Genomic DNA, 27,589 nt, shown 5'->3' with positions numbered 1-27,589 from the left:
AAGAGAAATTTATCACATTATCAGATTAAGCAGAAACACATTTAATAATATTCAATACTCTTCATGTTTTAAAAAAACCTATCAGCAATTCTGAAAAAGGATAGCTCAAAAACCTACAGCAAACATTATTTCTAATGATGAGCCAGAAAAGATGACTTCAGTTACTTCTTGTATTCAACACTGTACAATAAGAAAAGAAATACAAATTGTGAAGACTGCAAAAAAGCAAGATTGTCATTATTCAGAGATGATATAATTGTCCATATAAAACTAAAAATACTCTAAGGACAACTTATAAGAATCATAAGAATTTTGAAAGGTTAGTATATATCAGACCAATATAGAAACATCAACTACATTTCTCTACGCCAGCAGCAATCTGAAAAGCCAGGTTTAAAAAAAGATACTACTTACAATAGCAACAAAAATATAAGGTATTAAAGAAAAAATTGTTCCTCTATTGAAATACAATAAATTATACCTAAATAATATCGAAAAATACATTTACAGATGGAGTTGATTTAATAGAAATCTCCATTGTTCACTAAAGGTTCATTATAATCCCAACCACAACCCAACTTGACAAACAGAAGATTTATATGAAAGAATAAAAAGCAAATATATCCAACACCCCTCTGAAGAACTGGAAAGTGGGGGCTGGGGTAGGGAAAGGACAACCCTTGTCCTGTCGTACCCAGACATCTCCTCAGAACAAAGTAAAATACAGGTGAAACAGACAAACTGACCATTCAAGAAAAACCCATTTGTATGTGAAAACTAGATATATGATAGCAATAGTCTGGCAAATCATTATCATTGAAAAAGAAAGGCTATTCAATACATGTTGTTAGCAGGAAAAAAAAAGAAGTAAAAAGACAACCCATTGAATGAGAAAAAATATTCTGCAAAGCATGTCTATTATGGGGTTAATATCCAAAGTATATAAAGAACATAAAACTAAAGAGAAAAAAAAAAAGAAAAACCCTAACAAATAATCCAATTAAAATGAAAAAACGGCCTGAATAGACACTTTTCCAAAAAAGACACACAGGTGGCAAACAGGCACATGAAAAGGGGCTCAACATCACTAATTATCAAGGAAATAAAAATCAAAAGCACACTGAAACACCACCTCACACCTGTCAGAATGGCTGTCATCAAAAGGACAAGAAATAGGACTTGTAGCCAAGATGGAGGCCTAGACAGACACGCTGCATCTCCCTCCACAACTAAGAAGGAATACAACTACCTCAAAACAAGAAACAACCAGAAGTTCCAGAAAATCAAACTGCATGGAAGTCCAACAAACAAAGATATAAAGAATACTCATCCAGGCAGAGGCGGATTTAACGGGAGGAGCACTTGTCGCATGTCCTGGGGCCCGATTTCTGAAGGGCCCCGCAAAACCCCAACTTTACACTTTTTTCTAATGATACCAAGTTTGGTTTCATATGTGCAATTTTAATTACATACGAGTTTACAATCGGTGGTAATATCTGATGGTATGTTTATATTCGCTTATTTTCATTATTTCATTACTACACTGCATACTATACACATACTACGCTGCATAGGCCCTGTGCAGCTGCACTACAGCTCATCGGAGCAATAGAATTGTATTTGCTACTTTGTACTTACAAAGGTTCTCCTGCAGTGCAGACTTAAAATATACGCAAATACGCAGGGACGTAAATTAGTCTGTGGATATGTACTTGTTTGATTTACAGTTTTAAAAAGTTTTCTGTGCATATAAATAAATATTCAGATAAATTGAAATTATATTAAAATAAAATTAATTCCTATTGTTGAAATTATATTAAGATAAAATTAATTCCTGTTCTTACATCAGCACCTGGATTTTCCTATTTATGCATAATTTTTGAATTTTAATTAATATTAATTTATTGTACTATAACGAAAAATCTCTTCTCTAGTATTCTAATCATTCAGACTATTAAATTTTATACTTTTCTTTTCATTGGTAGCTAGAAAAATGAAATGACATCTATCAGGGGCTGAAAAAAGACAAATTAAAAAAAGCTGTAAGCAAGTTGCCAACCAACAGAAAGGAGCATTGGACAAATTTATAACTGGCCCTGGCCATTCAGGCTATCATAATTCGAGCAACAATGAAGATGAAGAACAAGAAGCTTCCATCAGTCAACAAAGAGTTAGTTGAAGTTGAAAACCAAGGTATAGAAGAAAGCAACAATGATGAAGATGATGATGAACTAGTCAACAGTCAACCAGGTGATAAACCAGTAGAAAAAAGTATAGAGGAAAGTCCATTAGAAAATATTGAACTGCAAAGAGAAAATATTCCATTCGAAGTTACCCTAAAAGATACTGCTCTCGGGCCTAACGTTTTATCTAATGAAATGATTGAATTTCTAATTTCAAGTAAACCAAAAAACATAGGCGATATAACTACACTTAAATCGGTCTATAAACACGGTGATCGCATTTACTACAGAGGCTTATGTAAAGACAATTTTTACAGAAAAATTTCAAATGGTGAAAAAGAAAGGACATGCCTAATTTTTTCTGTAACATCCATATTAATTTATTGTTATCCATGCAAAATGTTTTCGGGCTCAAAGTCTTAAGTTGACTACAGGGTTCCAAAATTGGAAAAATATTGCAATAACTTTATTCGAGCATGAAATGTCAAAACAGCACATCGCTTCAATATCTACATTATACAAGCACTCCTCTACGTTAAGTCACATCGATATTCAAAATATGCAAATTACATTGCAAAAAGAAAATGAGTGGAAAGAGATTCTGCGAAGAATTGTATCCACAATAAATAAAATTCATTGCAAGTTTGGGCACTGCTTTTAGAGGCCATAATGAGAGTGCGACATCTTCGAGAAAAGGCAATTATTTGACTAGTTTAGAATATTTGAGCGAATATGACAATTTTTTAAAGTTGCACTTACAAAAGTATGGAAATCAAGGTAGCGGACATGTAAATTACTTATTGCATCAGACATGTGATGAACTTCTGCAAATATTATAATTGCTGATTCTCTTATGGCACACATTGTGGAGGAAATAAAATGCGCAAAATATTATAGTATTATTTTAGATTCTACACCCGATGTCATGCATGTGGATCAACTTCCTTTTGTAGTGTGTTATTTATCAGCAAATGGGGATGTTAAAGAAAGATTTTTAAAGTTCTTCCCTATAGAAAGACATGATGTGGAGTATCTAGAAGAGAGTTTTATCTACCTTGAAAAACTCGCCAGTAGACATAAAATATTGCCGTGGACAATCGTACAACAATGCAGCAAATATGTCAAGCAAGTACAGTGGTTTGCAAACAAGAATAAGACAACATGCTGCATCAGCAACGTTTATTCTGTGCTCCAGTCATTCACTTAATTTAGTTGGTAATGTTGTTGCAGAGAGTTGTGGTAATGCTTCCAGATATTTTTTATTCGTGCAAAATTTATTTCTTTTTTTCTCTGCATCAACATTTCGATGGAACATGTTATGCAATAAATTGCATAAAGGTTCTTATACATTAAAGAAACTGTCAGATACAAGGTGGTCTGCCAGGGCTGATGCAGTTCTAGCGTTAAAATGTGGCTACAAAAATATAAAAGAGGCATTAGATGAGACATGCAATTCCTACAAAAGAAAAAAAATTGTTATTAAAACAAAATCATTACTTAAAGAAATGAATGATTATTAAACTGCTGTAATGACAGTCCTATGGAATAAAATTTTGCAAAGAATCAATGCAACAAGTAAATCTTTACAATCCATTGCCTGCACAATTTTTAAAGTGCGTCATTGTTTAAAAGTCTAGAAATTTTTATTAATGAAAACAAGACATAATTTCAACAAAATCAAATCAGAAGTTAAAGAACAGATAAAACATCTGAAGATGATGTAAGTGAACATGTACAGAAAATCGAAAGAAATTTTTTTTACATAATATACTCTATGTAATATGCGATCATTCAATAGCAGAACTGAACAGACGCGGAAAAATCTATGAAAATGTTGTAAGTAGTTTTAGGGTCTTTTTTGTGTTTACAGTGTGTGAAGAAAAAAATGTGTTAATAATTTAATAGAAATGTATAAAGATGACATTGATTCAAGTAATTTTAAAGATGAGTTTGAACAGTTTTTAATCTTTTTAGATGAAGACAAGCGATCGATTAATAATATATACAAAAAAGCATTAGATATGAAAGCAACTTTTCCAAATGTAGAAATTATTTTGAAAATTTTGTTAACCATGCCAATTTCAAACACATCGGGGGAACGCTCATTTTTTTGTCTAAAAAGAGTAAAAAACTAAGAAATTCAATGTCAGAGGAAAGACCAAATAATATAGCTATTTTATAGAGAGAGCAATTTACTTAAAATTATTGACTGTGATGAGATAGTTAATACGTTTGCAAAACAAAAAGCAAGAAAAAAATTTAAATATTTTCACATTTTTAATTTTAATTTCAAGTAAAATTCTGATGTTTTTCTTCAAACTTCTGATTGTTACTCCTATTATACGTATACTATCATTAATTATAACTATACTTTTACATATGTTCAACTATTAGTTCAAAGTTTTGTGATTATTATGCAATTAATTATATTATACATATATTCAAATTTTATTGGAAATGAAACATTAATAATACATAATTTTTTTATTTGTTTAAATATATGGTTAACATGTATTTTCATTTTCCCCGTCTCTCTTTTCTTTAGGGGCCCAATATTTTCTTCTGTGCTCAAGGCCTTAATCCACCTCTGCATCCAGGAGAGGCGGAGCCAGGGCAGAAAGGACCAGGTGTGATGGCTGCAGCAGCAGCAGCAGCAGCAGCAGCGCCAGCAGCGGCAGGCCAGCAGAAAGCACAGTCAAACATTTTAAAAAGTCGAGAGGAACACCGGGGAGAACTCCCAGCACCAGACCAGACCCCACAGCTCATGGTCCCAAGCCTGGGGAAAATAAAGCCTCATTGCTTCTGACTGTGCAAACCAGTGGGGGTTGGGGCGGAGGCAAAAACTGCTGGTCTCTCAGCAGAGTCCCCTCGTTTAAAGGCCCCTATGGTCCTAGAACATCTGCAAACCCACCCACTTTGGGAGTGATGGCCAGGAAAACAGCTAGAGAGGCACCAGTACCATACAGAAGTGGGAGAAGTGCCTGGAAAAGGGGTGAGTGCTGAGCAAGCGGCATTGTTCCCTCTCAGACCCCTCCCTCCAGCACAGCACCACAACGTGGTGAAACAAGTCGCCCTGTACTGACGAATACCTAAGGTTCTGCCCCTTACAACGTAACAGGAGTGACAGTTCTGCCTAAGACTCAGAGGCAAATAAACACAGGAGCCTGTCAAGATAAGGAGACAGAAAGGTATGGCCCAAAAGAGGGAATGGATCAAGGTTCCAGTGGAAGAATTAAATGACGAGGAGATAGCCAACCTAACAAACGAGGAGACAGCCCACCTAACAGGTGCAGAGTTCAAAACACTGGTGATAACCATGTCCACAGACTTGACAGATATGCTTAAGTACGGCAAACGCATAAGGGAAGAATTGAAGGCTATGCTAAATGAAACGAAGGAAAATCTACACAAAACGAATGGTGAACAGAAGGAAACTGGGATTCAAATCAATGATTTGGAATATAAGGAAGAAATGAACAGTCAACCAGTACAAAATGAGGAAACAAGAATTGAAAAAAATGGGGAGAGGGTTTGGAAACTCTGGAACAACTTTAAACGTGGCAACATCCAAATCATAGGGGTGCCAGAAGGAGAAGAAGAGCAAGAAATAAAAAGCTTATGTGAAAAAATAATGAAGGAAAACTTCCCAAATTTGGCAAAGGAAACAGACATGAAGTCCAGGAAGCACAGAGAGTCCCAAACAAGCTAGATCCAAAGAGGACCACACCAGGACACAACCTGATTAAAATGCCAAAGGTTAAAAATAGAGAATATTAAAAGCAGCTAGAGAAAAGCAGAGTTACCTACAAAGGGGTGCTTATAAGACTATCAGCTGATGTCTCAAAAGAAACACTGCAGGCAAGGCAGAGCTGGCAAGAAGTGTTCAATGTGATGAAAAGCAAGGACCTACAACCAAGACTACCCTATCTAGCAAAGCTATCATTTAGAATGGAAGGGCAGATAAAGTGCTTCCTAAACAAGGTAAAGTTAAAGGAGTTCATCACCACCAAGCCATTATTATATGAAAAGTTAAAGGGGATTATTTAAGAAAAAGAAGATCAACACTATGAACATTAAAATGACAAGAAATTCACAACTATCAACAACTGAATCTAAAAAATAAAAACAAAAATAATCAAGCAACCAGAACAGGAACAGAATCATAGGTGTGGGGATCATTTGCAGTGTTATCAGCTGGGAGGGCAAAGGGGGGGAAATTGGGAAATGGCGTAGGGACTACGAAGCATAATTGATTGGTACAAAATAGACAGGGGGAAGTTAAGAATACAGGAAAAGGTGAAGCCAAAGAACTTATATGCACGACCCATGGATGTGGAGGGAAGGGGGTTATTGGGAAGAGGGGAACTAAGGGAAAAGAATTTGGGACTACTGTAATAACATAATCAATAAAGTATACTTTAAAAATAATAATTAAAAAATGAATGAATAAATAAATAAATAAAAAGACAAGAAATAAGTGTTGGGTAGGTTGTGGAGAAAAGGGAACCCTTGTATACTGTTAGTGGGAATGTAAATTGGTGCAGCCACTATGGAAACCAGTTTGGAGATTCTTCAAAAAAATTAAAAGTAGGACTAATATTCAACCCAGCAGTTCTACTTGTGGAAATATATCCACAGGAAACAAAAATATTTGGTATGTGTACTTCCATGTTCACTGCATCATTATTTACAATAGTCCAGATATGGAAACAATCTCAGTGTCCATCAATGGATTAACGAATAAAGAAACTATTATGTATAAACACACTCACAATGTAGTATTACTCGGACATAAAAAATGAGGGAATCTTACCATTTCAATATCATGGATGGACCCTGAAGGCATTATGGTTAGTGAAATAAGTGAGACAAAGACAGACAAATACCATATCTCACTTATATGTAGAATAAAAAAAACAAAACAAAGCACCAGACTCACAGAGATCAGACCTGTGGCTCTGTGAATACCAGAGGTGAAGGGTGGAGGAAGAGGGTCAAAAAGGTCCAAGCTTGCAGTTATAAAATTAGCTCTAAAGATGTGGGGTACAACTTGATGACTAGCTAACACTGCTGTGTGATATGAAAGCTCTTACGAGTAGATCCTAAAAGTTCTCACACCACAAGATTTTTTCCTTTTATTTTTATTGTATATATATGAGATGATAGATGTTAGCTGAACCTATTGTGGTCATCACTGCACAGTATGTGTATGTCAAACCATTATTTTGTACACCTTTAACTTATACAATGATGTATGTCAATTATTTCTCAGCAAAACTAAGGGGAAAAAAGAACAGAAATTATAAATATAATGAAAAAATTTTGCTGGAAAAATCTGTTAGCCACATGGAAAGAAATAAAATTAAATCTTGATACCATATTCAAAATTAAATTATAAGGTGGTAAAGCCATGAAAGGCAACTTTTTATTTTTTATTTAATGACTTTAGAGAAAAGGAAGGAGGAAGAAAGAGAAACACTGATTTGTTGTTCCATTTATTTATGTATTCACTGGATGACTGTTAAGTGCGTGACCAGAGATTAAACCTACAACCTTGGCATATTGGGAGGATGCTCTAACCAACCAAGCTACTAACCCAGGGCATGAAAGGCAATCTTTTAAAGCATTTAGAGGAAAACACAGGAAGGGTAAGCGTCTGAAACAAGGAATCAACTTGACAACTTTTCTGTAAATCTAAAGTGATTCCAAATTAAAGGGAAAAAAATATCATAAAGTGAGAAGAGGAGCCACAAAATGGAAGAACAGATCTATAATAGAATGTAGAGAGAAATTCAGCAAATCAGTAAGAAAAGAACCTAATAGGAAAGAGTCAATGAACTAAACCAGCCTGTCATACAAATGATCATTGGCATTATACATTTACAATAATGGAAACATGTTCAATGTCATTAGAACCTGAGAAGCAAATTAAGACCATGTTTTATACTTGCAAGTTTGGCCAGAATTGTGACAGTAAAGACATGGTAATGTTAGGGAAACTTGGTTAAAGGTATATGGAAACTATACTGTCAGTTGGAGGGGCACATTAGTACCATCAACCACAGTACTGGTAACATTCTTGCATTGGGTCATGGGTTCACTCATGGTCATTTTATTATGTTACAGAACAACATATATTTTATTATCTGTATCAAATATGATATAATAAAATCACCTACGGTGGTTTGAGGACTAAAGAAAGAATATATAATGATCAAACACAGTGCTAGAAAGGCCAACACACTGCTCAATTTATTAGCAGCAGCAGAAGAAAGTGGTTTTATTCCTGAACAGTAACTAAACACTAAGAGCTAAGCATGAGAATGCTAAGATCATTTCTTCCCACAAAAACATCTGTGGCCTGTTTATATATACTTCACAAAGCATGTGCTTTGCAGACATCATTTGTTAAGTCTTAACAGTTTCTCTTGCCAAAATAAACACATCTTAAGAGGAACTTAGGCGGTAGCATCCGCTGACCTCCAATGTCTCAAGAAAGAAGCAGGGCATTTTCTAAGAACTATCTTCAATGTTCTTAGGATACATATCATGCATGATATTTACTTACTCATATACAGAAAAGTAGATATAAAATGTAATAAAAGCCTTTTTATTGACATAGTTCAACAGTCCCTCCTATAAAGCCCTGATAGGAGACAAAACAGAAGATCATAGGACACTCGCTGTAAAAGTCCCCATTCATTGGATGGTGATTTAAAATAATAACTAAAAACTGCTAAAGAGCCTCTGGCTCCTTCTGAACACCAAGTAACTCACCAGACAAAGCGTGATAAATGTAGCTAATGAAAATCGGCAATTAGAGCTTTCAGCCTAATCACAGAGAGCTGAAACCCAACCGGGTGCTTTTTCATAAACCGTTGGCCCTGCTCCACGGCCACCCTGGCCAACACCCAGCAGCCAAGCCCGAGCACATGCACAGCGATGACGGCGGCATCTCAGCAAGACACTATGTGCTCATACCCCAAGTATTGGCAGGCCTGCTGCCAGAAAGGCTTTGGAAAGGGGCTTAGAGCTTATGAAACTACTTGACCCCACTTTACTCCATTTGGGAATGACAGGTCGGGAAAGTGATCAAAATATGATATAAGCACTTATATTTCAATGCCCATAACTAACTTGGAAGTGCATAGGAATGAGTCTATAGCTCCTCAGCCATAGAAAAAACTCTGCCTTTGTCTGTTGTAAATACACAAAAAGCCAGTAACTGCATTTATGAAGATGCTGCTAAACAAAGCTTTGGAAAGAAAACTTTCAGTATGTAAACTGCTCCCATTTTTTACTTTAAATAAAATTTCACAAATTAAATTTCAGAAATTAATCTAACATTACTGTTTTATTCCAACTATACAACATTCTGGAAAAGGCAAAAATATGGAAACAATAAAGATAAACACGGTTGCCAGGGGGTGGAGTGGGGGGAATGAACAGGCCAAGTACAGGGGATTTAAAGGGGAGTGAAACGACTCTGTGTGATACAATAATGGCATGCACATGGTATTTTACATTTGTCCATACCCAGAGAATATACAATACCAAGAGTGAACCCCAGTGTGAACTATGAACTTCAAGTGATTTGTATGTGTCAATGCTGATTCATCAAATGTAATAAATGTACTATCTGGTGGGGGATGTTGATAGTGGGAAGGCCATGTGTTTGGGGGGAGGATTTAAGGGAACTCTGTGTTTACACTCAATTTTGCTATGAATCCAAAACTGCTCTAAAAAATGTACTGTGTGCTTATACCTAACATCAGATACTACAGAAATGTACAAGATAAGTGTTGTACAGAAGACAAATCTCATGTACCGTAGTTCTAAATCCAATTGTTATGCTGTAAACTCCAAAACTACTCCTAACCACAACAGAACTACGGTTACTATGAAGTTTTTGGTATAAGGTACCCCAACATTAGATTTTTCTCTACAAATAGCAAAAACCAACATGACAACTAGAAATCTTTTTCCATGGAATTGGGAAGCTCTCTCTTTCATCATTAGCACTATCGTCATATGTAAATAAAACACATGAGTTAGTTTTCAAACTCATATCAAGTCATAGACATAAAAATAAAGCAGTAAGATTAATTCTCATATGGAAAAGTTGATTCTAAGGAATAACCACCTTTAAGAAGTTCTGTGACAATCTCTGACTTTGTGTTCCAATTTCCAGCTGGAGGGTGCTGCTGCCATATTGCTCTTCACAAGCATTTGGGAATGAAAGCAAATTACACAATCAGAGCTCATAGAGAATGGGAAAAAGTGCCATGAACACTGGCAGGAAATTTACTTACAGCCTTCTTCTGCAAACACAATGAAAAATAATAATTTGGCAGAAAAAACTTATGCAACAAAAAATGTGCTTGCAGTAACAGAAGGGTTAAAAATTCCAGGTAAATATTAAGGGAAGAATAGGTGCTATCAATATACTATTTCTTAATCCAGATGGTTGGTACACAGTTGTTCATTTTATTATTCTTACAAACTTACATACATATAAAATGTTTACTTAACATTAATGAAATCTTTCAGACATTAATGAAATCTTTCAGACATCTGAAACTCTACAGGCATTGGCCCAAGCCCCAGAGCCCAATGACAGGTCAAATAACACATGAACTGCACAGAAGTTTAGAAGGGTGAGTATTGAGATCCTTTTCCTAGGACAGCAGTATCATTTAAGGCAAATATAGCAATTTGGAGAAACAGCACAAATAAAAAATAAAATTAATTCACTCTCATGATTTTTATTTAACTGGCTTCTGAAATCCCTCAGAAGAAATTGATTTAGTGGACAAGGAGTGCAGCTGTTCAATGAGGCCTATAGATAGATCACTTAAAAAACCCTACCCCACAAAAACACCATGAGTTCGAGTTATGATTGACAATAGTTTTTAAATATTACACTCCTAGACTAACGTACTGTCTTCCTTTTGGAAATGCATACAAATTTCCAAATTCTTAATGCTAAAGAATATATATAAATTAAACACCATTCCTAGCATGTGGTAGGTGTTCAGTATATATTTATGGAAGTGAATTAATCCAGCAACACTTCCAACTGGACTGACATCTCAGGAACTCCCCTGGCTCAGTTGGGTAGAAAGCCAATCCTCTTTCTTTACCTCACTGTAACTTTCATTTTGAACCCCTGGCCATTAAATCTGGTTATGTTTCTAATGCTAGATTATAACAATACAAAGGATACCATATGGAACAATAGTTATGATAGTAAAAAAAGCTTTATTCTAAATCCACTACACACTATTTCAGTGCCAGCAGTTTGTAAAATGTAAACAGTGTTTCTGTGCTAAGACTGGTGCAGCAAATTGAAAAAAATCAGAGCTGACAAGTCAGCATTGGTAAAATTATGATCCAACAAGAATTAAATAAAACATTGAAATTTATTTTTTTAAGATTTCTTTTAATAGGAATCTATATTTAAGATTTAACAGTAACCAATTGTCTTCCAAATATCCTAGGAGAGCTAAAGTTACAGTTAGTATTTTCAAAAAGTCCACTTTAAATATACAAGATTTAAAAACACGCCTGCATCTCACTTCCTTGGTCTTTCAGGCCCGTGTCTTGCTCTGCACAGTGCCATCAGAACTGCTCGGTGGGCATGCAGCATGGCTACCGAACAGTCCCTCCTCTCATGAGCTCAGTGCATCATGCTGACATCACCATTCCAGAAAGTCAGTGTCTGCTTGCCCTCTTATCACTGAAATGTTGCCCAGCTTTGCTTCCCATTGCTTAGTTTGTAATCTGGCCTCAATGTACTCCTCTCCACAAAGTATAGGGTTGGCCAAAAAGTCTGTATGATTTTTTCTGTAAAATAAAAGACACATTTTTCATTTTCTTCAATAACTTTATTGATTTTGATATTTTGAGTGTGTTGGCTATTTCCTCTATGTTAGAACACTGATGTTCTCAATTAATGTTTCGATTTAATCATAATCCACTTCAAGTGGTCTATCCAACTGTGGAGCATTGTCCAATGAGTAATCTCCAGTATGAAAGTTTGCTAACTACTTCTGTCATTTTCAATCAGTCATAGCACTCTCTCCATACACTGCACAAATCTTTTTTTACATTTCAGTTGCGTTTTTACCTTCCTTGAAATAAGGAAGCATAATTTGCCAAAAATGTTGCCTATATTCTTCCATCCTCAATATTAAAATGGCTACACAAAAATTTACCAAAAAATTTTGATTTTTTTTCTTTTTTAATGCATACTGATATGACAGCTGTCACAAAACAATCTAACAAAATTATTCCAAATGAAGTTAAAGACAACTAAGCGCTACAGAGCCATCTTAAGAGAAAAAAGCAAACCAATTTTTTGGCCAACCTAATAGCTGTCCATGAAGCTTGAGAAACCAGTACTGAACCAAGATTGCTTAAGTTTAAATGTATCCACTCACCCACTAGGCATTACACTCTATAATGAACTTCTAACAACTTCATGGAATATCTTTTTCTTTACTACCTTGTCCTGCTGGTCTTGATAATGGGCTACAAATGTACTAAAATTAAATGTAAAGTTCTTCCTTTATCAAGTTTATCTACCAAGAGCTCCCTTCGTACCCTCCCCACCCACCCAAACATTCGTATACTTCAGTGTTTAAGTAGCGTAATGGCTGCTTATGCAATTAACTCCACATGTTATTATGTAGCTTCCGTCTCATTAACCAACTGGGGGCTGAACTTAAAATTTTCTATTGGCAAAAGAAACCAAGAAACCATAGTACTGGATTTGAGGCATACATATTCTCTTCAAATTTCACTGAAAATTCAAATGCATGTGTTTGTAAAATAAACATCTTATAAAATAGTTGGTATAATAATATAACCAATTTTTTGTTACGATTTTAATTGTTAAAGTCAATAATTTCATTTCTAGAAACATTCTCACCTCTTCAGTCCAGCAACAGACAGTCATTTGATTGCTGGGGAGCAATGAAAAAATCCTGACTTCAGGAAGCCTCAAGTAATAGCAAGAAATTTTAACAGTAAGGACAATGTGGCCAAAGGCTTTGAGCACAGAGTGTCAGGTCACTACAAGGTGAGGATTAGTCACAAATAGTCTCTTCACACAGAGGCGAAAGCCACTGAGCAAGGACGTGCTTCATAAACACATGAGTATCAAGAACTTTTCTTCCCATCAAGATGCTCTTTTTATCCTTGCTACAGCAACATAATCAAGATCAGAGACTGGAATTTCTAAAAAGGGATACAATCTATGTGTGTTCCTAAATAAATGCAATTCTAAAAAAAGCCATAATAAAAGAAATGTACCTATATGCTGACTATTTTCCTATCAGAAAAAGAAACTCCTTTGATATTAAAGAAAAACAGAGCACATTTCACAAAATTAAAATTATAAAGAAAACTAGTAATAAAATTATTAGTTTGCAAGAGTTAGTCTTACTCGGTAAGATAGTGCAGATAATACAGGCACTCAAATTTAACATTATTATTCCACACCTAATTTTGCACACATACCGGCACCTTCATATAGTTAAATCTACCTCATAAAACATCAGAAGTTATCATTCTAATATACCAACAAGAAAACATAGTCACAAAGGGTAAGCAATTTGCCCAGGATTGATTACTTGGCTCACGATGTACTATCTCCCTCCAAAGTTTATGATCTGTCTTTTCCATACTGACTCCCAAAGCAGTTTTTTTATGTCCCTCAATTATTCTATTTACACATTTTCCACCGTTGTTGAGCAACTCTGTATCATGTGCTAGCACCACAATCATGGGGTACTCAGGGAAACAAGGTGATGTGGTCTTGGTCTCAGAAGCTTCTGGCTCAGAGGGAGGCTAAGATGACAACGAAGAGGACTCCTTCAGCCTTCGGGCAGCTCACCCTGTGGGCGGCTCACCGCCCCAGCCTGACTTCACCAACATCGCCAATGCAGCTACTGTGAGTCAGGCGAGCTTTATACAAATCTCTTCCCTCTGCCTTTTTCAAGAGGTAACAAGTTATTGTTTAAAACATTTTAATATGTCATGACCAGGTCAGTTAAAAGAAATTTATTAAAGAAAAAAGCACTTTTCTTCAATGAAATCTATCACATACATCCTAACTAGAGCACACCTCCTTGTGGAACAAGCACATTTCTTGGAAAGTATGTCTAGGCTTTCTGTATTTCAGTATTTCTGTGTCACACCTTGAGACAAAAACTTTTGCCAAGTTGTCTGTCTCTTGGTCAAAATAAATAAACTCTAAACTCTACAAACCAAGAATATTCTATATCTTCCAGCAATTGTTCTATAAAACATTTAGGAACATCCTAAACCCATAAACAGAAACCAAAAGGTAGGCATATTTCTAAATATGAGGTGAACATGCTGTTTAATCTATCTGATTTAGAAAACACACAAACTAAGGGGGAAGAAAGTACAACAAAACCATGTTAAATAAAACCTGACTGACTCAGAATTTGTGAAAATCTGAACAGAGTCTGAATAAAGTTTAAATACTTAAATTTTCCCTGTATTTCCAAGCTTAGGACATAATTTTTCCCCCTGAGAAATTCAAATCTCACATACGATGACTTTAAGCTTCAATTCCTCCACTACCCACATTTTTTCCAACACACAAATATCTGCTGGACCGGTTCCTTTCTTCACCAAACCACTAATGCCCAACCACATAAACATAACCACTCCTAATGTTTTGATCTCTGAGCTGCTCAGGGTTACAAATCCACATTGCTAGACTCCCTACCAAGGGGCTCAGCTAAGATTCAGCATGAAATTCTAATAGATAGCTGTACTCTTTTAACTTTTGAAAAAGATCCACATTTTGATTCAAAAAGAGAAAAATTAGTTTTATAATTTAATAACTATGTAGGAAAGTACTGGTAATGATTTTCTGTGATTAATTCACAGTTACTGTTAAAAATGCAGCTATGTTGTCAGGGAGTTTTAGTACATGTTTTCTAAATTAGTATAAAATTTTAGAACATATACATTTGAAAATTTTTACCAAAAACATCTTCAGTACTGTTATTGGTCTTAATTTTAATGTAAATTAAATTAATACTATTAAACTTAAGCAAAAAAATTAAAGAGCACAGTCTAATAAAAATAAGCATGGTTACAATTATTTGAACCAAATAATATTTATGTAATTTCCAGGGAAGTCCAAATTTTAAAAATTCTCAATTAATACAAAGTGATACATAATCACAACCCTACCACAAAGGTAGCAGCACCATTTAAATTTATAAGTTATTATTGTTAAAATGAGCTTTCAACATAATTCTTAATATAAACGTTTCACTCCATTTTCCTACATTCAGATACTAAATTACCACAAAATTAAAATATGAAACCAATAAATTTAATCTACTAAAGTGATTTTAATCCACAAAATTTTTTAAAGTCATGTTTCTGAACACAGATTGCCAAATAATTCACACATGTAAACAAAAGTGCAATTTTAACAACAGCTAGCACTGAGAAGTATTACTTGTCATAAGAAATGTCACAGAGGCATAGCAATTTCCTGGTGAACAAGACACCATGTACTTCAGAACGGCCACTTACCACTTCTTCTAGTGCAGCACTTCGCCCAAAGGAACAAGTGAGGTGTGTGAGGCAGTTCACAAAGGACGAGAAAAGTTCACTTGGAATGGCAGTTAAGACGTTTCGAGGGAACACAGTTATCAGGTTGCTGATAATGCTGGAGATCCCCACAGCTTCAGAATCTTCTATTTCAATTCTACAAACCAGGTAACAAATGTTACTGGTAGTGGAAGGCAAGTTACAATAACTCATTTCCAAACATGCAAAAATTATCACCCATTCATTCTTTTTTAAAGGCATGTCTCTGCATTAATTTCAAATTACCCGTATAACTCAAAATATACAAAGGGGGAAAAAAATCACTAGCTTCTTTCTTCTGCCACTGTTAAACATAAAGAAAAACCTGAAAATTCCTTTTTTCAGTGATAAGGGCAATTATACCTACCCATTGATAGTACTCAGTAAACCCTCAATGAAGTGTGCTAGGTAGTCAACCTGTGCTCCTTCATCGGGGAAGACAGGTCCATGCAGAGAAGCTAATTGGGCGAGGCACTGCAGAGAATCTTGTGCCATATCCGAATCCTCTCTGATTTTTCGATGTACCTGTTAGAAAGAATTACTAATCCATAAAAATAAATTCTTCTTTTGTAAGGGTCACGTGTCTATCGTGCCGAATGAGGTAAGAGAAAACTTCACAGTAGCTGGTTATTTCTAGAAAATTGATTCCTGAATTAAACTAAATTTGAGACTGTCCCTCAGTCCACTTTACATTATAGGCCATGATTTTAAGCATATTAATTAATTTTAACTGAGGGCTACCTACATTTTGAAAATTGAACTGTCTCCAGTATGTTATGACAAAGAGAGAAACAGATGCCAGCCAGTCAGACATACTGCTTCTTCTAAAAACAGCAACAACGACAGTCATCTGTATTATGCTAGCTATGCCTCGTTACAGCCCCTTGCTAAAGTTAGCAGGCAAGTTCAATCAGAAGTATATTGATGCTGCTTTAGGGGAAGTAAACAATTGCACACAGAGAAAACCAATATACTGCTCAATCTCTAGACACTCATTCATTCAACTGATATAAAGTGCACTCTTAATAACTGAGACTGCCTAAAATTTGTTTCAATCTCATTTTATCCAACATCATTAATAAATGCTACAATATTTTAAAATAAAAATGGCAAATTACATTTAAATCCACTTTAAATTTTATCAAGATTTTATTTCAGTGATGCAATATCAATGTGAAACACCTGGTACACAGTGTTCCTTATGAAGTAAGTGCTCCCAAAATATAGCTCCCTGATTCTATTTTATTTTATTTTATATTTTGCTCCCTAATTTTACAGTGTATCTAATATTCTCAGGTTTTAAAGATGTTTCATTTCTGTGAGCTGACCTAATTAAAACAGCAAAGGAAAAAAGTAAAGAAATTGTGATAATTATACATTTACTTGTAACCATTTTCTACTTTTCACAAGCATTTGAATTCTTCAGCCCTTCTTTCCCTACACAAAGCTCCCTGCTTTCTGAATAAAACATAATTTTAAACATTTATTCTGTATTTGTTTCAGGTTATGTTCATGTTGACTCTGCAAATCATAATAATTAAAGTTAGAATATATCTCTCAAGTAGTCACTGGTATAGTGCTGGGACACAGTGAACAGATACTAAAAAAATCCTCCTTCACCGAATGATTCCCTTAAGCTTTAATCCCTGAACTTCATGGGGGTGTAAAAAATGTAAACTAATAAAAAGTCACAAAGTTTATTGATCTACTGACATGTTTAAAGTATGTTACCTTCTTCGGTAGACAACAGTGCTTGGCAAAGCATCACCCACAGGTCAAATCTGGCCTCCTGCCCATTTTGTATGGCTGTGGTTTTTACATTTTTATATGGCTGGGGGTGGGGTGTCAAATATTTTAAGGCATGTAAAAACTACACAAAATCCACATTTTTAAAGCAGCTGATAAAGTCCTCCTGGAACACTGCCTGCTCATGTGTGGGGGTGCTCTTTAGGCTGCTTCTGTACAACAATGACAGTGGCAGAGATGAAGAGCTGCTTCCGAGACCTGCATAGCCTAATATTTTCAAGGGCTTTTACAGAAAGAGTTTGCCAATCCCTGGTCCAGAACAACACAAATGGTTTTCAAAACACAGTCTACATTTCAAGTTTTATACAGTGAATTTAAAGTACAATACACAATTTCCTATGTCCACATTTTCTAATTCACGAAGTTTTGAACACAATTCATTGGGAAGTTCCTTATCTGAAAACTGTAACTAAATTTCTGTCATCAGCCCTTGCACCTAACCAACATTAAACATGATAACAACGAATCCAGTGGATACAATGGGTACAATGCATTTTGGGACAACAGTAGGTTTCCTCACTGCCCAGAGGACCAAATGTTGCTTGTTCCTGGTCTACAAGTGACAAATCATGAGAAACAATACCTTTGATGAAATAACTAACATTTATTATGTAATAAAATAAAAATTAGAAACTATCCTTAGAGCCTACATATGCTATTCTCTGAAATATGAGCCACATAAAACCCACAATGAGCCAACAATTCTTATATAATAAGTTCATGCCCTTCTTCCAAAGTGAGCATTAAAAAAGTTCTACCATATCTGAACTACATTCTATACATTGAACACTGAATTCATCACCCAAATAGGGAAGAAGCAGAGGGATAAGGAAAAGTCCAGTCTAGCTAAACACCCAGAGAAGTAAATGGTGAGGCAGGATAAGGATGAAGAGAAGGAGCAGGGAGAGCCAAGCCAATGAGTGAGGTGATGACTTGAATGGAACACGCTGACCCTGAGATGTCTGTGGGCCTTCCAAATCCAAATATCCAGTAAGCACTGGGATTATAAGGCCCTGGACTTTGGAGCAGCCTGTGCTGAATATAGACCTAGGAGTCATCAGTGAAGAAGTGGTGCCTGAGGTCCTATGTGGGGAAGGGGTAGCCCAAGGAAAATCTACACAGTCAGCAAAGTTGAGAACTAACATAGGAACATGCTGTTTATGCAAAGAGCAGAGAAAAATATCTTAAATGAGATAAAAAAGAATCTGACAAAAGAGGTAGGAAGAATTAATGAGACAGTTTTAATGAAGAGAGAAAAATCAAGAAGTCTGTGAACTTTGGAGAGGCAAAAAATACTTTTGGTTTAAAGTATTCCTAAATTCAGAAAATCAACATACTTTGTCTTGATTCCATGCAACAGAATATGTTTATTTACTCAAAACAGAAATAGTGATATCTCATGGAAAATGGCTTTTAATTATGTAATGAATTCATACAATTAAAAATAAATTTAACAAAAACTGAAATTAAAAATAAAATTAGTGATTGTCATTTTTCTAGTAAATAAAAGTTAAATTGTTTATAAACTGCTTAAATTAGAGAGACCACAAACACAAAGCTGTTAAAATAACAAAGTGAAAAAGGGTTAACTTTGAAATTCAAAAGTTATTTACACATGGTGGTTCACAGTTGACAAGAGCAGCTGTCTGGTTTGTGGAGACAGCTGTTCAGATTTGAAGCCTCCATTTCCAGGGCTGCCAGCAAGTTTTCCACCTTTGCGCTGAACTACTGGAGTGGGTCTACTTTCAGCAGAATGAGCAACACAAACAACTCAACTTGGATCCGTATCAAAACACTTTCTGTCAGATGAGGCAGGCAACAGAATTTTTCAGTTTAGTTACAATGACCTCTTTGATACTGACAGTGTTTTTAGTCATTATTTCTGATTCAAAGAAAAAAAGAAAAGTAATGCTTACTTTGAACCTTTCCATGGAAAACACCTTAATGTTTACACTCATGGAACACAGTTGTAACACTAGTAAACAGTATTTTTAAAATATGAAAAGGTAAGATATTATATAACTACTGGTTGGAATTAAGCAAAATAGTCTTTTTAAATTGGTCTTTATTTGGACCTTTGCTCTAATCATTAGATCTAACTTGTATGTTCATGCCATAACAGCACTCAGCCTCCAACACACACACACACACACACACTTTCCCCTGCTTCTATTATATGGGGGTTGTGGGCAAACATGGAACATAATGCTTACTTTGTTATATTTAGCAAATAAGAAACAGCACTAGTTAAACTTATAGTTAAAATAAATTCTATGCTATAACCCTAACTTCACTCATGACCGATTAATTCGTACCTAAAAAGTACACTACTCTAGAACAGCAGTTCTCAAAATGTGGTCCAGGGCTCCCTAGAGGTTCCTAGGACCCTGCCTGGTTGTCACTAAGGGCAAAACTGTTTTCCTACAATATTAAGACAATATTTGTCTTTTCCATCCTTACTGTCACACATGTATACAAGTGGAGCTTCCCCAAGGCTGTATGTGGTGTATAATACTGCAATCAACTGAATACAGAAACAGATATAAGATCAGCTGTCCTGTATTAAACCTGACATTAAAGAGATTTGCTAAAATGGACAATGCCACTCCTCTCACTAAACTCTTTTTCATTTCACAAATATAGCTGCTATTTGTTCATTAAAATATTATTATGTCATGGCTTAGTATTGCTATCTTTAAATGAATTAATAAATTATTTTGTGAAGTTCTCAGTTTGAATTTTTAATATGGCAAATATTAATAGTTATAACCCACATGAACAAAAAGCTCTTTGGAATCCTCAATAATTTTTAAGAACGTAAGGGGCCCTGAGATCAAAAGGTTGGAGAACTTCAACTCTAGGATATTAAGCCCTTCATAATTCTAGACACTTTTATAAATTAGCAAGAACATTTCTATGTAATTTCTGTTTGAGCAGATACATTGATTAGAAGAAAAGACTTTAGAGGACATAAGCAATCTGTGCACTTTTACCCTAAGAAAACTACAGAAGCATGCACTCTTTTAATGGCCCTTCCTGTGGCCTTTGCTACTGAGAGGAAAGGTACAACTTACTGTAAAGAAAAGTTCCATAACTCTGCTGTCCAGAAGGGTCTCCCGCCAGGACTCCGTTGGCTTTAACAGAACATTTTGTGAGGATTCAAACATAGCTATATAATGTCTGCCCAGTTATCTGGTGTCAAGGTCAACAACAATAACATTCTTACTTTGTCTAAAGTATAAATATACCCTAAATATAACAGGAGCCATTCAGAAAGAATGTAATGGAAACAGTTTAAGCCTCTTCACATATGCTACATAATTCATGCATGAAGCTTAGGAATAAAAGGCATTAAGTGCTGAAAAAAAGAATGCTATCGGAATGTAAGATAATAGTGTCATTGTAATGATATAGCACACTGCAGGAATACAGAAACTTTGATAATCAGAGATCTTAATGGTGGGGACTGAAGGAAGAACGCTCATGCAAAACAGATGCCAAAATATATACCAAACAAGGGAAATCAATTTCTGCATGTTTATTCCATCATTCCCCTCACCCCAATATCCTGGATTAGCTGAAACCACATATACAAATATGAGTCACATAGTCTACTTTGAAGAACAGCATTTCCTCAAAATAAATATATTCAAGAACAAGCATGCACCACACTGAAGAAGAAAAACTCCCATCAGAATAACCAAATACCAGTTCGACACAAAGAAATGATCAGTTCACATAAAACTATTGATGCTCATTAAAAAGTCCCACAGACTAAAAAAACTAATTTGTATGTTGTTCAGGTGTTTCATATCAAACATACTTCTAAAAGAATACTGTGTTTGGTATATGTTTAACCATAATATATTTAAACAGTTTATGAGCGTTACTTACTCAATAGCACTGACAATGGTAACCAAGGTTTTTCAGAACTGGGAAAGCTTTGGGGCCTAAGACAGTAACTCTGCCCATCCCACAGCTCATTGAATGCCCGGCTGGCCAACATACACCCACTAGGCTACATTCCTGCCAATGTGTGAGAAACTGCAACAAGTTATCCAAAACCACATCTTGCAAAACTTAGATATTAAACCCCAAATCATTAACAGAAAACATAGGCAGTGATAATGCTTTGGAAACCATTTTTTAAATATTATTGCTTAACCCCCCTGCCCCCCTTTAAACCTCTGATGTTATTTTGTGCCTGAAGAGCAGGGGAGCACTGCTAGTTGTTTCAGAAGAGAGTCTGCTTGCTGGATTCTGAAAAATCACTCCAATCAACGGATGAATAAAAGTGAGATGAACCAGGTTCATCTCACTTCCAGTTTCCCTTCCCTCACCTGCCCCCTTGTGGATGAGCAGAGACAGTCCAAAGTCAAAAGAAACTGTTGGAACTCAATAAAGAAAGCCTGGATTTAAAAAGAGAAAAGAAATCAGCCCATGAGTAGTTTTTGTTTTCAGTGTGTGTGCTAATAGTTTCTAAAATGATCTCATGCTCTCACTAGACACCCAAGGTTGTTAACAATGTGACCTTCACAATACAACACCCTGATTTAACACTAGGTCTACATGTGGTTTTACTTTCCAGCTCCAAACCTGGAAGGGGTCTTTTCTGGCATGAGGTTTGTCTTATACCAAGAAAGCTCATTTGTAAGGCGCCTCACTCACAGAGTCATGCTGATATTCTTTGAAGAACCACCATCCATACCTATCCTCAGCCTAGCACTATCACTAAACATACCACATTCTCAAAATAAAAATGCATATATTCTAGTTTGTATAAGTTGCCACTATATAACGTAATTACAAATAATATCCACTAAAAAAACATGCAATCATCCCTCAAAGCATTCTAATAAATATAAACATAAAAACCGCAAAAGGAACAGTAGAATAATAAACAGAACAACAATTTTAAGAACAATGCTATTCCAACAAGAAATGTATGTTTTAGCCCTGGCCAGTGTGGCTCAGTCAGTTGGAATGTGGTCTTGTAAACCAAAAGGTTGTGGGATTGACTCCCAACCAGGGCACATACCTAGGTTGCACGTTTGGTCCCTGGTTGGATGAGAGAGGCAACCGATCAATGTTGATCTCTCACATTGATGTTTCTCTCCTCCTCTCTCCCCCATTCACCCCCCTCTCTAAAACAAAAACAAATAAACAAAAAACAGTATGTTTTAGTTGGCAGATTGTGCCAGGGAACTGTTGAAGCAACTTTAACAGTTGTTGCCTCTAAACAGAAGGCCAAGAGGACTCTTCTGTGTTATCTGAAAGAGTACTATGAATGTTCACGTATTACTTTTCAATTTTATAAATTAGTTAGAAGAATATTACAATGTGAATAGAATAATCAAATACATTCAAAATAATGTAAAGAATTAGGGTAATTCAAATTTTAATATCGTATTATCAATTAATTAACTAATTCCATTCTTCCCGCAGGTGATTTCTAATGTAGAATATTATTAAAATAATATAAAACAATATTTAAATAACATATAATACTAATACAATAAAACAAAACCACTGGCCAAGTGGATCAGTTGGTTGGGGCATCATCCTACAAATTGAAATGTTGAAGGACGCAACTGATCGATGTTTGTTTCTCTGTTTCTCTGTTTTCCTCCCCCTCCACCCACTCCCCCATCTCTCTAACACACACACACACACACACACACACCCCAATAAACATATCCTTGGATGAGGATTAAATAAATAAATAAATACCAAAAAACTACAATTAAAACTCAGAAATCTAGGACTTTTGTTTTTAAATCAAATTATCTTTAATTGAAATGTTTTCAAAGAGAATAAAAAAACAGGTGGATTTGATTAGTCTCTTTTGAGAGAAAGAGAGCACAATGGCTAAGGAATTAGATCATGAACTCAAGTCTTACAGATAGCACTTAGTCCAAGTAACCAGAAGTCCTTTGAAATAAAGGACAGCTGACCTTATCAGGATGTTTTCCTAAGCCTTACCTCTAAATAGTAATGCTGGCTTTACTAAAAGTCCTAATTCAGGTAAAGGTATCTATAGCCCACTACTGTTTTGTAATCCAGTTAACTTTACCCAAGAGACTGAGTTAAAGTTTTTTTTTTTTTACCAAAACCAAATCAGATCCACAAAAATAGAATACCAATAAAAGGCAGTGTGATCCAACTAAAAATAGAAGTATCACTGAAGCCAACATACCAAACATACCTGTCAAACATTCTTATTACAAAATGATATTGTCATTTATGATCAGCACTGCCAAAACCCTTAAGCATTTATGGACATGAGGTGAACCTCTAGCTAAACAATATTAGCAGCATAAATTGATATCTAAGAACTGAGATATTTCTGAAACACTTCATCTGAATAATTAAACAACAGATCTTGTTACGTATCTATTACTATATGCTAGACACTGTGCAAGGTGCTAACAATTCAGTGAACAAAGCATGACCTGTACTCCCAAACCAGTGGGTAAATAGACATCACTCGAAGTCAACAAACAAATGAAAACTTACACCTGAGAAGTGAGGCAAGTAGAAGTAAAGCATACATAACATATGAGAAGCCACAGCAAAAGAAGCCTGACCTGGTCTACTGTACACAACTGAGACTCAATAAGAAGGTGACTAGCCAAAGAAGGAGAAAAGGTACCCAGGCAGAGACACTCCATGGACAAAGGCACCAGGGCAGAAGAAAACAGGGCCTGCATGTGTGGTTCTAACTAGGAGAGTGAGGAAGAGAGCTTTGAGAGAGAGGCAGAGATAAGACCACTCAGGCTGTCAGAGCCCATATTTAAATGAGGATGCTGGACAACAGAGAGTGGGTCATAGGACCGGGACACTTTCGTTGTACAGCAGTGACCTAAAACAAAATAAAAAACAGATGGATTTCATTTCAGTCTCTTTTGAGAAAGTGAGAGAGGGCACAATGGCTAACGAATTAGTTCACTGGGCCAGGGTGATTTAAACATACACCAAATCCTAGGAGCTAAAGACTTTGTACCACACCCAGGCCTAAAGAGGATACTTTCATAAATCACCTTCCACACATATAAAACCTACACATAATAATTCTTTTAAAAATAGTTTGCAGCCTTGGCCAGGGTGGTTCAGTTCGTTGGGGCATTACCCCAGACACCAAAAGGTTGCAGGTTCAACCCTTGGGTGCGTGTGGGAAGCAACTGATCAATGTCTCCATCTCTCTCTCTCTCTCTAATCAACATATCCTCAGGTCAGAATTTTAAAAAAGAAAGTTTGCAGATGACATCATGTATATAGAAAGTTTTAAATCCACTAAAAATAGTATTTGAACTAATAAACAAATTTAGTAAGTACAGAATCAACATTAAAAATTTATTTCTAAGCCATGGCCAGATGGTTCAGTTAGTTGGAGCATCATCCCAGTATGTCAAGGTTACAGATTCAATCCCCGGTCAGGGCACATACAGGACTCAATCAATGAATGCATGGGTGAGTGAAGCAAATTGATGTTTCTCTCAGGGGAACAAAAATCAATTAATAAAATAATTTAAAACATTTTTACTTCTATACACTGGCAATGAGTAATATGAAAATAACTTAAAAATTAACTCTATTTACAATTGAATTAAAAGAATAAAATACTCAAAAATAAATTCAACAAAAGAAGTCCAAAACTTCTATCCTGAAAACTATAAAACAGTGTTGAAAAAAAAATTAAAGATCTAAATTAATGGAAAGACCCCATGGCTCATGGATTAAAAAACTTAACATTATTAACATGGCAACACTCCCAAGCTGATCTATGTCTCAACACAATCCTTGTAAACAATACTAGAAATAGATAAGGTGATTCTAAATTTCATGTGGATATGCAAATGCAGAGAAGAAAAAATAATCTTTAAAAAGAACAAAGTTAGAGGACTCATGCTTCCTGATTTCAAAATTTACTACAAAGCTACAGTAATCAAGACAGTATGGCACTGGCATAAATTCAGATCAATAAAACAAGATTTAGAAACCAGAAATACACTGGTGCGTTTATAGTCAGGTGATTTTACACAAGTTGAACCCCTACTTTATACCATACACAAAAATTAACTTAAAATGGGTGACACAACCAACTAATGTAAACTAAATATAAGATTAAATCTTTATGACCTTAAGGTCAAGAACAAGGTTGAAAAACTAACACAATCCAACTTACTATAAAGCTACAGTAATCAAGATGATGTAGTTTTGGCGAACAAATAGTCAAATAGATTTAGTGAAACAGAATAGAGCCCAGAAATAGACCCACATAAATGTAATCAAAGAATCTTTGATAAAAAAGCAAAGGTTATAATATAGGAATAAAAATATTCCATTTTTTAAAATCGTCACCCAAGGATATGTTTATTATTTTTAGAGAGAAAGGAAGGGAGGGAGGGAAACATCAATATGAGAAAGAAACTTTGATCAGTTGCTCACATAACGCACCCCAACCAGGGATCAAACCCACAACCTCAGTCTGTGCCCTGACTGAGAATTGAACCTGCAACCTTTTTAGGTGTATGGACAATGCTCCAACCCACCCAACCAGGGCAGAAACGACAGTCTTTTCATCAAATAGTGCTGGAACAACTGGACATCCACATGAAAAGAATATCTACACAAGACTTTACACCTTTCACAAATATAAACTCAGAATGGATCACAGACCTAAATGTAAAATGCAAAATTTATAGTGCCCTTAGACGATAATATAGGAGAAAAACTAGGTGACCTGTGGTTTGGCAATGACTTTTAGATATAATACAAAAGGCATGATTCGTAAAAAAAAAAAAAAAAAAAAAAAGAACTGATAAGATGAACTTTGTTAAAATTAAAAACTTTTGCTCTGTGAAAGATGTCAAGAGACTGAGCTGATACACTACAGACTGGGAGAAAATGTTTGCAGGAGATATTTCTCATAAAAGACTTATCCAAAATATACAAAGAACTCTTAAAATTCAACAGTAAGAAAACAAACAGCTTTATTTAAAAAATGGACCAAAGGCCTAACATACACCTCACCAAAGAATATATACAGATGCAAATAAGTGATTTAAAAGATGCTCCTCACCATATGTCATCAGAGAAATGCAAATTAAAATAAGATACCACTACAAACCTATTAAAATGTCCAAAATCCAGAGGACATCACCAAGTACTGGTGAGGATGTACAGCAACAGGAACTTTCATCCACTGCTGGTTGAAATGCAAAATGATGCAGTCACTTTGGAAATATTTGGCAGTTTCCTATACAACTAAAATACTCTTCTGTTATCCTTGGTATATACTGACCTAAAGGAATTAAAAATTTATGTTCATACAAAAACCTACACATGGCTGTTTCTTGATAATTGCCAAAACATGAAAGCAATAAAGATGTCCTTCTCTAGGTAAATGGATAAGTATCATCCAGACAGTGGAATATTATTCAATGATAAAAAAATTAAAAAGAGCTATCAAGCTGTGAAGAGACATGGACGAACTTTAAAAAGTATATTACGAAGTGAAAAGAGGCAATCTGAAAGACTGCATACTGCCTGATTCCAACTACATACCATTTAGGAAAAGACAAAACTATGAAAACAATATTAAGGTCAGTAATGCCGGGGGGCTGCCAGAATGAAAAACTTGGCAGACACCTCTTCAACCAAGTGATCAATATGGACAATCCCCCAGTGGGACAAGGTGACACCAAGTGCCTCCTGACATAAGGTACTGAGGACACAATGTCATTACTGTGGTATAGTCCGACAAAAAGTGAGCAACTTGAATCTAATCACAAGGAAACATCACACAGACCCAAATTGAGGGACAATTTTTTAAATCCTCACCCAAGGACATGCTTATCGATTTTAGAGAGAAGGGAAGGGAAGAAGAAAGGGAGAGAAACATCAATGTGAAAGAGAAACACTCATCAGTTGCCTCTTGTATGCACCCTTACTGG

The 27,589-nt window shown here is 35.5% G+C and overlaps 1 protein-coding gene across 4 annotated transcripts in view; it reads right to left on the bottom strand.

Annotated features, from left to right (window-relative positions):
* The window catches only part of XPO4 (exportin 4), a 126,653-nt gene that overhangs the window by 30,560 nt on the left and 68,504 nt on the right, over positions 1 to 27,589 (bottom strand). For all 4 annotated transcript variants that reach the window (XM_090273687.1, XM_090273684.1, XM_090273686.1 and 1 more), the window contains 3 exons: positions 20,708 to 20,820; positions 16,195 to 16,352; positions 15,771 to 15,945 (listed from right to left, as the gene is read on the bottom strand). In XM_090273687.1, the coding sequence (XP_090129813.1) occupies positions 15,771 to 15,945; positions 16,195 to 16,352; positions 20,708 to 20,820 (446 nt within the window). The remainder of the gene's footprint in view (positions 1 to 15,770; positions 15,946 to 16,194; positions 16,353 to 20,707; positions 20,821 to 27,589) is intronic.

This window comes from Furipterus horrens, unplaced genomic scaffold (genome assembly GCF_987537825.1).
Source record: "Furipterus horrens unplaced genomic scaffold, mFurHor1.1.pri manual_scaffold_4, whole genome shotgun sequence".
NCBI lineage: Eukaryota > Metazoa > Chordata > Mammalia > Chiroptera > Furipteridae > Furipterus > Furipterus horrens.
The sequence above is the reverse complement of the archived record's forward strand: the minus strand, read 5'-3'. Positions and strand labels throughout refer to the sequence as shown.